The sequence below is a fragment of the Desmodus rotundus genome, chromosome 5 (genome assembly GCF_022682495.2).
Source record: "Desmodus rotundus isolate HL8 chromosome 5, HLdesRot8A.1, whole genome shotgun sequence".
NCBI lineage: Eukaryota > Metazoa > Chordata > Mammalia > Chiroptera > Phyllostomidae > Desmodus > Desmodus rotundus.
In genome coordinates, this window is record NC_071391.1 from 11,268,678 (window position 1) to 11,282,360 (window position 13,683).

Genomic DNA, 13,683 nt, shown 5'->3' on the forward strand with positions numbered 1-13,683 from the left:
TGGGCAGATAATTGTTAACTGTATACAAGAACTTTCATTCTCCCTTCTTCAATGGACTACCAAAATCAGAAAGCCATTATAAAACCCAATGGAGTCTTCATCTGCTGCTCTGAACAAGGAGAGTTTAGAGTGAGGGTGACATTTCACATTAGGCATGTTGTTTAACAGCTTTTCACCTGTCGACTGTGACTTTCAAGAAATTAAATGAAAATGGCAGAATTATCAGTCTTTAGGTCCACAATCTAAAAAGGGCACTTCTGCTCTTTTGAGGAATGCCATCTCCATGGTGACTCTGGGAAGTCGAGATTGCCCAACATACTGGTAACCAATTTTTGGGGGGTCAGGTCCCAGCAGGTCTCTGGGCTTTAGGGAGTCAAGTGTATGCTTAAAGTGGAGAGGGAGAAAAGGACCTAAGAATGAATTTACTTTGCCCACACCACAAGATGCCTGTGCCAAGGTGGCTAATGTGTGTCAACCTCAAGGGATCCCTTCTCCCAGGAACCAAGAGGAAGTCTCTCAAATCCAGAAGGGAAAGGTGTTTTTCCCTGTGTCATTCCAGCTTTGCAAACATTCTATTAATAATATATGTCCTTCCCCCAGAAACAACAATGACATGTTCTGTGTGCTAACTACATAACTTAAAGAAAAATAATACGAAATTATGCATTTTCATAAAACTTGATAAAAAATAGTATTTCAAACTGTACAGTCACCAGAAATACAGTTATCAAGGATGCACACACTTCACTTGGCATTTCCACCACCTTCGGCCTTCTGTGCCTGGTATGTTCTGGCAACTCCATGTTCTGCAGGGTTAATACCATCCTTGCCAGTATCAGCTTTCCCCTTTTTCCCTTGGGTACCTTCTCTCCCTTCTTTGCAGGGGCCTTTTTAGGTTTGGGCTCTGGCGTTGGAGGAGCAGGTTTAGCCAATAACCTGGCGGATCTTCTCTGTGGTTAATCCTTCACATTGGCCTTATCTTCTGTATAACGCCCCTCAGCCTTTCTCTTGGGCATGATGGCGATGGCTGTGGGACGTTCAGGCTGCACATGGGGATGCAGCAGTGGGTGGGCTTTGGTGGGGTCAGGGGTTTTTCTCGCCTTATGTTCAACGGCTAGGGCTCTGGGGTTTGGGGGAGCTATAAAGTTTTGGTATATAATCAAGTGTTGTCTTACTATGAATTAAAAAAATAAAATATGGAAAGAAAGCTAAAACATTATGCTGGGAATTATTTGTCCAAGATGTAGAGGAAAAGGAATGATTTGAAAAGACATACACTGAGCCATGGCTGGTGTGGCTAAGGGGACTGAGTGCTCGCCTGTGAACCAAAGAATTGCTGGTTTAATTCCCAGTCTAGGGCACACAAGTTGCAGGCCAGGTTCCCAGTTGGGAGTGTGCAAGAGGCAATCACACATTGATGTTTCTCTCCTTTTCTTTCTCCCTCCCTTGCCCTCTAGAGATAGATACACAGACAGACAGACAGATAGATAGATGGATAGACAGATATTTACATAGATATATCAGACAGTGAAAGTAAGTTTAAAATATTCTTGTGAATATGGGGTCACTTCATGATAGTGCAAACATTCTTCTTGTAGATATAAAAGTGACTCTGACTGCCCTGGAGGAGGGGTCTCAGTTGGTTGGCCTGTCATCCCATACAAGAAAATGTTTTGGGTTCAAATCCCTGTCAGGGCAGAAACACTGGTTGCATATTTGATCCCCAGTCAGGGCACATATAAGAGGCATCCAGTCGATGATTCTTTCTGACATCGATGTTTCTCTCTTTCCCTTCCTCTCTTTATAAAATCAATAAACAAATACTTTGGTGAGGACTTTTAAAACATCTGTTGAAAGGAACTTTTATTGGAAAGCCTGCAGAACTTCCAAAGATAATTTCTGGTGTGGATAAAGATCTTTGTTTTATTTTTATTTTTATTTTTTCATATGTATAATTGTATTTCTGGATGATATAATTTACTACCACCAATAATAAATACTACTAAGGCTTGATTTTTAAATTTTTAGATAAGCATAAATGTAAATACAAGTTTCAATATCTCCTGTTCACTAGATCACCTTATGCATAGCCTGGGATATAAGTACCCTGGCATGGATATCATTGTTCTCTTTTAAAAAGTAGATTATTACTTATTGTGTTTTTTTTTCCATTGCCATTCATCCTCCCTACACCCTCTTCCATTCTATCCACCCCGTCCCCAACACTCACCACACTATGTTCACGTCATGGGTCCTTTGTCTTTTTGGCTCAATGTCTCCAACCCCCAAACCCAAGAGAGTGGTCAACTTCCTCTCTATCTATGAATCTGTTCCTATTTTGCTTGTTAGTTCAGTTTGTTCATTAGGTTCCACATATAAGTGAAATCCTATGGCATTTGTCTTTCTCTAACTGGCTTATTTCACTTACCATAATGTTCTCCAGGTTCGTCTGTACTGTCACAAAGGTAAATGTTTCCTTTTTTATGGCCAAGTAGTATTCCACAGTGTAAATTACCCTAGTTATTTTATCCATTCATCTACTGATGGACCTTTAGCTGACTCTTTGGAATTATTAAAATAAAAAAAAATTAAGTTTCACTTCTAAAAATAATGATGCACTTTATTGTAATAATTGCTTCTGTACAGCAAAAGAAACCATCAACAAAATGAAAAGGGTACCAACTGTATAAAATAACATACTTACCAATGATACATCTGATAAGGGGTTTAATATCCAGAGAATATGGAGAGTTTATACAACTCAAGAAAAGAAAGTCAAACAACCCAAGTAAGAAATAGGCAAAGGGCCTGAATGGACACTTCTCCAAAAGAGGACATCCAGATGCCCAAAATGCATTTGAAAAAATATTCAATGACACTAATCATCAGAGACATGCAAATTCAAACCACAATGATGAGATGTCACCTCTCTCCCTTCAGAGTGGTCATCATCAATAAATCAACAAACAACAAGTGTTGGTGACAATGTGAGGGCAAGAGATCCCTTGTGCACTGTGGGTGGGAGTGCAGACTATGCAGTACTGTGGAAAACAGTATGGGGTTTCCTCAAAAACTTAAAAATGGACTTATCTTTTGCGCCGTGATCCCAGTTTTTGCTCACCAAGATGCAAAGATAAGGGCCCTGTGGTACCCTGCTATAGCCTTTGGAGTAAAAGTTTGGCAATCTAATATATATTGGTCTATACTTTTGGGAAACCTCAAGTAATTGCATACATTAACTATGTACACGTTTTACATGTCAAGTATACTTCAATACAGTGGTTTTCAAAAAAAACCTATGCTTAGAAAATGAAAAAGTATGTTTCAAAATAACCCTTAAATCACATAAAGATAAAACAAATCCAGATTTAGTACAGGAAAATGTTTAAATATAAAGGACATTTTAGCATTCTACCTAACTAAAGTTTCTAGTTTTCCACAAATTTTATCAATTCTTAGCTTTATAATATGTCTTGCAGAATATAAAACAAATCAGCTAAGAATTTAATTTAAGAACTTATTTTAATGAGCACAAGAAACCTATAAATATTGAGAAATAGGAAATAAATTTAAAATACACAGAATATCAAATGGAAGTTTACTGAGCTTTATTGCCACATCACAAAAATGTAAAGAGTTAAAATTTTAGAAAGCGGCCACTAAAGATATGTCACCGCACAAAGATTTTTAAATGGATGAATATACAAAATTTCAGGTCCCAAGCATTGTATCACCAAAGTCTTGATTTTTTGCCCATATACAAAAAACACATTCATCTCTGAATTCAATGACAAATAGTAAACATGTAAATATGTAAGAAAACTGCAAAAAGTAAATCTAAATGACACAAATTTTCCTTATATATGTAATGGATGCACAGACCTACTTTCATAACCAGTGATCTAGAATATACAAAACTATTAACAATAGCTAAAGTGTTTCCATTTCCTTAATTTTTTCAAAATTATCGCAATTTTCTTCAATGTTAATACATATCAATCTGATTCCAAAATTGTAAATTTTTTTTTTTATTGTGGTTGAAGTACAGTTGTCTCCATTTACCACCACTAATCCCCGCCAGGCCAGCCATCCCCACTTCCCTCCCCTGATCCCACCCCAGCTGGTTTTGCCCATGCGTCCTTTATAGTTGTTCTTAGTTTTCCCTTGGTTGTTTGTGTGTTTGTCAATTAGATTAACCAAAAGTAATTCATAAAACACAAGTGAATAATCTTTAAGAGAAAGCCAGTGTGCATTAAAATATTGCAGGAATAGGATCTTCTAATGACAATGGTCAGCATTTATTAGTAACGCCTTAAATGATTTAATATTTGTTGTAACAGTATGGACCTGGATAAATTAATTATTTTGTGCAGTTGTGGAAATGGAAACAGCAAAGTTTCACTGATTTATTGAGGCTTACACAGCTAAAATGAGGAGTAGGTGTAGAATATAAATCATAAAATGTTTGTCTCCACAGACAGCGCTCCTCATTACTCTGCTACATTTCTTCTCCATATAATACACGACGTGATTTCTGAAACTATTATCAGTGTGCCGAAACTGAGATCTGTTTCATAATAAAATTCTCTGCTATTGAGTAGGCATGGTAATTTCTGTGCTACATTTTAAATTATGACATTCATATTTTCTCATTACGTAGACAAGTTGCACTTAAAAGCAATGAACCACCTTTTTAACACATTTTTTATGGCTTGTAAATATAAACTGATTTTCAAAGGACATAATTTTGGAGGAGTCCAGATTATATTTGATTAAGTAAAAGATAGTTCAACAGAAATACAAACAAATGAAAGGACTTCATTCCTTTATGGAGATAACAAGAAAATACCCCACAGGAAGGAAGCTAAGAGTTAACTGTTTAGAATGATGTTACTTTAATTTCCTGGAGCCCTGTCTCTTCTGTATGATTCTAATGAGAGCATTTTTCACTTCTTTATCCTAAGACTGTAAATGAGTGGATTCAGCATGGGAATCACCATAGTATAAAAAACAGACGCCACTTGAACTTTGCCCAAGGTGTAGGACTTCCGTGGTTTCAAATACGTGAAAATCGTAGTGCCATAAAAGATGGTGACTCCCAGGAGATGGGAGGCACATGTAGAGAAGGCTTTTCTCTTTCCTGAAGTGGAAGTAATTTTCAGTACAGTGGCCAGAATGGACAGGTAGGACACAGATATTGTGATAAGAGATAGCATTAGAGTAGAGCCAGCACAAATGAATATCGTGATTTCCACGTAACGTGTGTCAGTGAAGGACAGGGCTAGGATTGGGGAAGTGTCACAGAAGAAGTGATGGATTACATTGGAGTCACAGAAATGCAGTGTGCTCATGCAAAGAACATTGGTAATGGATTCTGTAAAGGCAATGAAATAGACCCCAATTATGAGGCAGCAGCAGAGTCTTTTGGACATAACAACGGGGTAGCGCAGAGGACTGCAGATAGCGACATAGCGATCATAGGCCATTGAGGACAGTAGAAGACATTCGGTGGTACCCAAGAAGACAAAAAAGTACATTTGGATGAAGCAGTTTATGTATGAAATGTGCTTCGTGAAGGTCAGTAAGTTCTCTAAGGTTTTAGGTGTAATGGTTGTTGAGTAACTGAGGTCAAGAAATGACAGGTGACTGAGGAAGAAATACATGGGGGAGTGAAGCTGGAGATCCAGGTGGATGATCAATATCATCCCTGCGTTTCCCAGCACACTGATCAGGTAAATCATGAGAAATACGATAAAGAGGACCAGCTGGATGTCTTCAGATTCTGTCAGCCCCATAAGGATGAAGTCAGACACACGTGTGTTATTGCTTCTGCCCATTCTGTCCACCTGCTCCACACTGCTGAGAAATAAAGGTGATACCTGGCAGGAACGAGTTCATAAATGTTGACTTACATATTAGGTTAATATTTCTAAAGGTTAATAATAATTAGTGGACTACAGAATATGATGGGAAATTACATTGCATTGCCAAATACAGAAGTGTGCAAACATTGACTGTTGGGCATGATATAATAAAAACTAACATTTGTGTAGTTAGAGTAGCCTGATACTCTCCTAAATGCTTTTCCTTATTAATACATTTACCTCTCATGAGAATACCCTACCATGGATGCTATACTTATAGTCTCATTTTTAGAAATGGCATAAGGAGCACAATTTATGTAACTTATTGAGAGTCACAGCCAATAATATTTGTCTCTGTCATTCTACCAAGAAAGAGTGACTTCAGAGAACATGGTCTTTGTACTATATTTTGATTTGTAACTCAAAATACTTGATATATTGTGTACTAAATAATTAAAAAAATTATTATTGTGTACTAAATAATTTAAAAAACAGTGTTAATATATCATTCACTGACCTCCTGTTTGGTTAATAATTTAATAGCAATTGGAAATAAATTTCATGCTTGGGGATCAAAATTACAGACCATGCATTAGTGTTACTTGCAGAAGATATGTTCTCCTAAGTTAAGCAGTCAAAATATGATTTCTTCCAAAAATTATGTTTTAAAAATATGTACATTGCTTGTAGACAATAATTCCAAAAACTGTATATTTCTCACTTCTCAAAACCAGGCATTTCTTAGGGTAAGGTCTAAGTGATATGTTTTTGCATATATTTTGTAAAATGCCTTCTTTTTATTTCATCCTAACTAAAACTCTTAAAATTTCAGAATAATACTTACCAAGAGACAAAGTCCTTAGATAAAGAAAAAAACTGTCTTCCAATATTATCGGGCAAGAAATTTCTCAACTTTTTCTCACAAATAAAACAGGAAAACTGTTCAAGTGAACAATTTCTATACTATATTCTTTCCTTTGAATTAAATTCTCTGCACAGTTTTGTGCATTCATCCTGCTTTATTCTGAGGTAAAAAAGAAAAAACACAACTTAGAATTTTGTTCAGGCACTGGTCAAACGGAAAATCTGCCAGGAAGTTGTGTCTGAAGGGGAATCCAGGCAGTGATTGGGAACACAAGTGGAGCAGACTATGTCATGTCTGTCTTCCAGGGCACCTCATAATATACTGAGGATTGAGGACAAGGCAACATTGCTCTTCCCTGGAGACCAGTTTCCAAAGGAAGCTTTTCTGGCACGTTTCTTAGGACAAAGCTTAGGGACTAAATGCAGCTATGTCATGTTTTAAGGAAATAGTTGCTTTCTTCCTTAGATGGCACACAAGGAAGAACCTGGTTTCATCCTCTTTTGTGATCCTTTAAGGTTTTACCTGGGTTGTTGAAGGAGCCATTTATAACGACATCTGCAGTTGCTCCATAAATGAAACCATCAAGGGTGAAATAATTCACTTTTCACAATGACACATTTTTATGTTTACATATGTGATACTATTGTACTATCTCTGTTTATTAGAAAATAATTAGAATGGGACAAAATCGAAAGAACAAAATGAGAACAAGTCTAACTTGTGGGAACATCTTGATAATTCCCCCCCATTTTGTTTACCTTTATAAATGCATATGTGTGTAATGCAAATGTGTGTATCTACTGTTTTCCATAGTTACTATTACACTGTATGTTTACCCACCAGCCCTCATTTTGTGACCAAGATTCCAAGATACACCATGAGCAACGTTACATCAGCCTTTGATAAACCCACAGTGTTTTGTCCTGTGCACGGACTTCTGCCCCATCACGAACTTCCCTCTAAATGGGTCCTCAGCTGACACATGTTTCAGGGTATCACAAGGAAAATACAGTGTCAGCTCCCCATTTTGGTTTGGCCATCACCCCACTCATCTCCATAGCAGTACTTCTGCAATTCGTTTTACTACTTATTGCACTCTATACATATTGAAGTGTTTTCTAATATATGAACTTAAAAATTAAAATATGGAAGAGTGTTAAGATATTATATTGAAAATTACTTGTAGAAGATGTGGAAGCAGAGGAATAAATTGAGAAGATATACACTGAGCCCTGGCTGGTGTGGCTCTGAGGATTGAGTGACAGCCTGTGAACCAAACAGTCACCAGTTCAATGATGGTCTATGGCTCATGTCTGGAGTGCTGGCCAGGCCTCCAGTTGGGTGTGTGCAAAAGGCAACCACACATTGATGTTTCTGTCCTTCTCTTTCTCCCTCCCTTCCCCTTCATTCTAAAATAAATGAATAAACAAATAATAAATAAAAGATATGCACTGAAAGTAAGTTTAAAATATTCTTGATAATTTTGGGTCACTTCATAAAAATGAAATCATTCCTCTTGCAGATATAAAAGTGACTCTGATGGCCCTGGAGGAGGGGTCTCAGTGATCGGACTGTCATCCCATACAAGAAAACGTTTTGTATTCAAATCCCTGTCAGGCAGAAAAATTGGTTGCATGTTTGATCCACAGTCGGGGCACATATAAGAGGCAACGAGTTGATGTTTCTATGTCACATTGATATTCCTCTCTCTTGTTCTTTCGTTCCCTTCCTTTCTTTCTAAAATCAATAAACATACACTTTGGTGAGGATTTTTAAACATCCATTAAAGGGAACTTTTATAGGGAAGTCTGTCAGTACTCCCGACATTCAGAAGTTAATTTTTGGTTGGATAAAGATCCGTTTTTTAAATAGGTTATTATGTATTGTTTTTTTCCATTACCATTTATCTTCCATACACCCTCTTCCATTCTACCCACCCCCTCCCCAGCGCTCACCCCACTGTTGTTCCTGTCCATGGGCCCTTTGTCTTTTGGGCTCAATGCCTCCAACCCCCAAACCCAAGAGAGTGGTCAACTTCTTTTCTATCTACGAATCTGTTTCTATTTTCCTTGTTAGTTCAGTTTGTCCACATGTAAGTGAAATCATATGGCATTTGTGTCTCTCTGTCTGGCTTATTTCATTTAGCATAATATTCTCTAGGTCCATCCATGCTGTCCCAAAGGTAAATTTTACCTTTTTTATGGCCAAGTAGTATTCCACAGTGTAAATTACCCTAGTTATTTTATCCATTCATCTACTGATGGACACTCAGCTGATTCTTTTGAATTGGTAAAATAAAAAAAATTAAATTTCACTTCTAAAAATAATGATGCACTTTACTGTAATAATTGCTCCTGTACAGCAAGAGAAACCTTCCACAAATGAAAAGGGTACCAACAGTATAAAATAACATATTTACCAATGACACATCTGACAAGGGGTTTATTCTCCAGAGAATGTGGAGAATTTATACAACTCAACAACAGAAAGTCAAACAATCGAATTAAGAAATAGACAAAGGGCCTGAATGGACACTTCTCCAAAAGAGGACATCCAGATGCCCACAATGCATTTGAAAAAATATTCAATGACACTGATTATCAGAGAGAGGCAACTTCAAACCACAATGATGAGATGTCACCTCTCTCCCGTCAGAGTGGTCATCATCAATAAATCAACAAACAACAAGTGTTGGTGACAATGTGAGGGCAAGAGATCCCTTGTGCACTGTAGGTAGGAGTGCAGACTATGCAGTACTGTGGAAAACAGTATGGGGTTTCCTCAAAAACTTAAAAATAGACTTTTTGGTCCAGTGATCCCACTTTTTGCTCATCAAGATGCAAAGATAAGGGCCCTGTGGTACCCTGCCATAGCCTTTGGAGTAAAACCTTGGCTATCTAATATACATTGGTCTATACTTTTGGGAAAATTCGACAAATTGCGTACAAAAAATATGTACAGATTTTACATGTCAAGTATACTTCAATACAGTGGTTTTCAATAAAACCTATACTTGGAAAATAAAAAAGTATGTTCATAATAACCCTTAAATAACATAAAGATAAAACAAATCCAGATTATATACAGTTAAATGTTTAACTATAAAGGTAATTTTAGCATTGTACCCGAATAAAGTTTCTAGTTTTCCACAAATTTTATCAATTCTTAGCTTCGCAACATCTCTTCTACAATACAAAGCAAAAGAGTTAAGAAGTTAGTTTAAGAATTTATTTTTAATGACCACAAGAAGCCTGTAGTTGTCAAGAAAGAGGCAATAAATTTTAAACAAACACAGAATATCAAAAGGAAGTTTACCGAGCTTTATTGCCACATCACAGAAATGTAAAGGGTTAAAATTTTTAGAAGGTGGACACTAAACATATATCACTGCATGAAGATTTTTAAATTGATGAATTTACAAAATTTCAGGTCCTGAGCATTGTATCACCAAAGTCTTGATTTTTTGCCAGTATACAAAAAACACATTCATCTCTGAATTCAATGACAGATATTAAACATGTAAATATGTAAGAAAACTGCAAAGACTAAATATAAAATTGATGCAGATCCCGGCCCGCAGGATCCTGTGTTGGGCTGCAATAGACAAATACACACCGAGTCCTGTGGAGGGACAGGTAAGGTGCAGCCACTCTCTCAAGAGGAGAGTGCCCCGACCCTTGCTTTCACAGGCTTTTATTGCTTTTCTGGGCACATTACATTAAGGATGATGCTCATTTACTCTGCACAGGTTGCTTTAGGCAGTTACAGAAAGCAAAGGAGAGGGGGTTGCTAATTACATAAAAGAGGAAGGATATTTGCAAATGTAAAGGGAAAAGTGGTTAAGCTGGTTACACTGGTTCTTGGAAGGTGCATCATAGATTTTAGGAAGTTACTTTAAAGATATGCAGTAAACATTTGCTGCCTCAATTCAGGGTGAGGGAATTTTAGCAAGAGCAAATCTCAAAGCAGCCTAGGTAAAATAAGGGCCTGATTCCCCACGGGAGAACCTATCCGTGGCTGTGGGTCCTGCCCGCCGAACCTTGTTCACCACTGGCTTTTCCTAGTGGGAGCTGGGCCACATTTCCCACGCTTGGAACAGTTCCCCATATCTCCCCCCTTGTTTTTAGTTAGGACCACAATAGATCCCACAAAGCTTGCTACTTGCTGGTCTCTCACATGGAAAATAATTTGCAAATGCAGCGGAGTACACAGAGCATTACTATAATCAGTAAGCAACCAGCAGCTCCAAAGACCCACATTCTCAGATTAAGCCCAACATTCATTGTCAGGCAGTAATGATCAAACAATAGATAACAAAGAACTATGAGGGCTTATTTAGAGTCAGATGACTAAAGGGCCATAAAACTTTGGGGAAACAAGTTCATTTCAGGCTTGGATCCTTATCATTTAAATTGAGGGTATTAGCAACGCAGGTTACACAGGATTTTATGCATTCTCTCTTAGGCCTGATGTCCCGGGGAACCTGCCCTTTCCAGCACAAGGCCATACCCACCTCTGGCATTGTTTCAGGCTTAAATTGAGCAGGGGAAGTAAGGCAGCCAAGAGATTAGGAGACTTCTTGCAGACAGAATGAGGACTCAGGCTATGTCAAAGCTGAGGGGTGAGGGTCAATCACCCCTTTTGTCTATGGCCCTCCAAGTCCTTCCCTGAGGGCCCCTTCTTGACCATGCCTGTCTTACTTCGTCCCTCCTTTGAGGAATCTTACCCCTCATTGGCTAACCAGTCATCCGCCCTAGGGCCAGGTAAGGTGAAGTGAAGGGAGGCAGAGGCAGTGCCCCTATCAGGATGATAAGCTTTGTCTCTTAAATGGCATATGGTCTCACAGTCTTTTACTCAGCCTTAGCTACCGGGGATTACAGTCTCTGAAACCAGGCAGGGCAGTTCCCAACATCATAAAATGACACATATTTTGCTTATATATGTAATGGATGCACATACCTACTTTCATAACCAGTGATCTAGAAAAAAGAACACATACACAGTTGTTAACAATTGCTAAGGGGTTTCCATTTCCTTAATGTTTTTCAGAGTTACCCAAAATTTCTTCAATGTTAACATATATCAATCTGACTCCAAAATTGTAAAATGTGGTTTTTTTATTGTTGTTGAAGTACAGTTGTCTCCATTTCCCACCCACTAATCTCCCCCCCACAGTCAAGCTATCCCCACTTCCCTCCCCTGATCCCATCCCAGCTTGGTATTGTCCATGAGTCCTTTATAGTTGTTCTGAGTTTTCCCTTGGTTGTTTGTGTGTTTGTCAATTAGATTAAACAAAAGTAATTCATAAAACACAAGTGAATAATCTTTTAGAAAAAGCCGTTGTGCTTTAAAAACATTGCAGGAATAGAAATCTTCTAATAATAATGGTGAGCATTCGTTGGTAATGCCTTAAATGATTTAATATTTATTATAACAGTATGGACCTGGATATATTAATTATCTTCTTCAGTTCTAGAAATGGAAACAGCAAAGTTTCACTGATTTATTAAGGCTTACACAGCTAAAATGAGGAGTAGGTATACAATACAAATCATAAAATGTTTGGCTCCAAAGACAGCGCTCCTCATTACTCTGCTACATTTCTTCTCCATATAATACACGACGTGATTTCTGAAACTATTATCAGTGTGCCAAAGCTGAGCTCTGTTTCATAATAAATTCTCTGCCATTGGAGTATGCATGGTAATTTCTGTGTTATATTTTAAAATATGACATTCATATTTTCTTACTTTGGGGATAAGTTGCCCTTAAAAACAATGGACCATATTTTTATCACATATTTTATGGTTTATAATTACAATATGAATTTCACAGGACATAATTTTGGAGGTGTCCAAGATTGTATTTGATTAACTAAAGGATGGTTCAACAGAAATACAAACAAATGAAAGGACTTCATTGCTTTATGGAGAGAACAAGAAAATTCCCCACAGGAAAGAAGATAAAAGTTAACTGTTTAGAAACGATGTTACTTGAATTTCCTGGAGCCCTCTCTCTTCTGCATGAGTCTAATGAGAGCATTTTTCACTTCTTTATTCCTAAGACTGTACATGAGTGGATTCAGCATGGGAATCACCATAGTATAAAAAACAGAAGCCACTTGATCTTTGCCCAAGGTGTAGGACTTCCGTGGTTTCAAATACGTGAAAATCGTATTGCCATAAAAGATGGTGACTCCCAGGAGATGGGAGGCACATGTAGAGAAGGCTTTTCTCTTTCCTGAAGTGGAAGTAATTTTCAGTACAGTGGCCAGAATGGACAGGTAGGACACAGATATTGTTGTAAGAGATACCACTAGCAGAGCCACCAAAAATGAATATCATGGTCTCCACATCCTGTGTGTCAGTGCAGGACAGGGCTAGGATTGGGGAAGTGTCACAGAAGAAGTGATAGATTACATTGGAGTCACAGAAATGCAGTGTGCTCATGCAAAGAACATTGACCATAGAGTTTGTAAAGCCAATGAAATAGGACCCAAGGACGAGGGAGCAGCAGAGTCTCTTGGACATAACAACGGGGTAGTGCAGAGGACTGCAGATAGCAACATAGCGATCATAGGCCATTGAGGAGAGAAGAAAACATTCAGTGGCAGCCAAGAAGACAAAAAAGTACATTTGGGTGAAGCAGCTTACGTATGAAATGTGCTTCGTGGAGGTCAGTAAGTTCTGTAAGGTTTTAGGTGTGATGGCTGTTGAGTAACTGAGGTCAAGAAATGACAGGTGACTGAGGAAGAAATACATGGGGGTGTGAAGCTGGAGATCCAGGTGGATGATCAATATCATCCCTGCGTTTCCCAGCACACTCATCAGGTAAATCATGAGAAATACGGTAAAGAGGATCAGCTGGATGTCTTCAGATTCTGTCAGCCCCATAAGGATGAAGTCAGACACACCTGTGTTATTGCTTCTGCCCATTCTGTCCACCTGCTCCACA

The 13,683-nt window shown here is 38.0% G+C and overlaps 2 protein-coding genes and 2 pseudogenes across 2 annotated transcripts in view; all 4 read right to left on the minus strand.

Annotated features, from left to right (window-relative positions):
* LOC112319923 (olfactory receptor 8H1) overlaps window positions 1–13,683 on the minus strand; it is a 96,988-nt gene that overhangs the window by 23,002 nt on the left and 60,303 nt on the right. The gene's annotated exons all lie outside the window — the stretch shown is intronic.
* LOC128780949 (non-histone chromosomal protein HMG-17 pseudogene) lies at window positions 745–1,016 on the minus strand (annotated as a pseudogene).
* LOC128780946 (olfactory receptor 8H1) lies at window positions 4,947–5,845 on the minus strand. The gene has a single exon (XM_053924672.2). It carries the CDS (start codon window positions 5,835–5,837, stop codon window positions 4,947–4,949), a length of 891 nt encoding a protein of 296 aa, XP_053780647.1. The 5' UTR covers window positions 5,838–5,845.
* LOC128780945 (olfactory receptor 8H1-like) lies at window positions 12,585–13,664 on the minus strand (annotated as a pseudogene).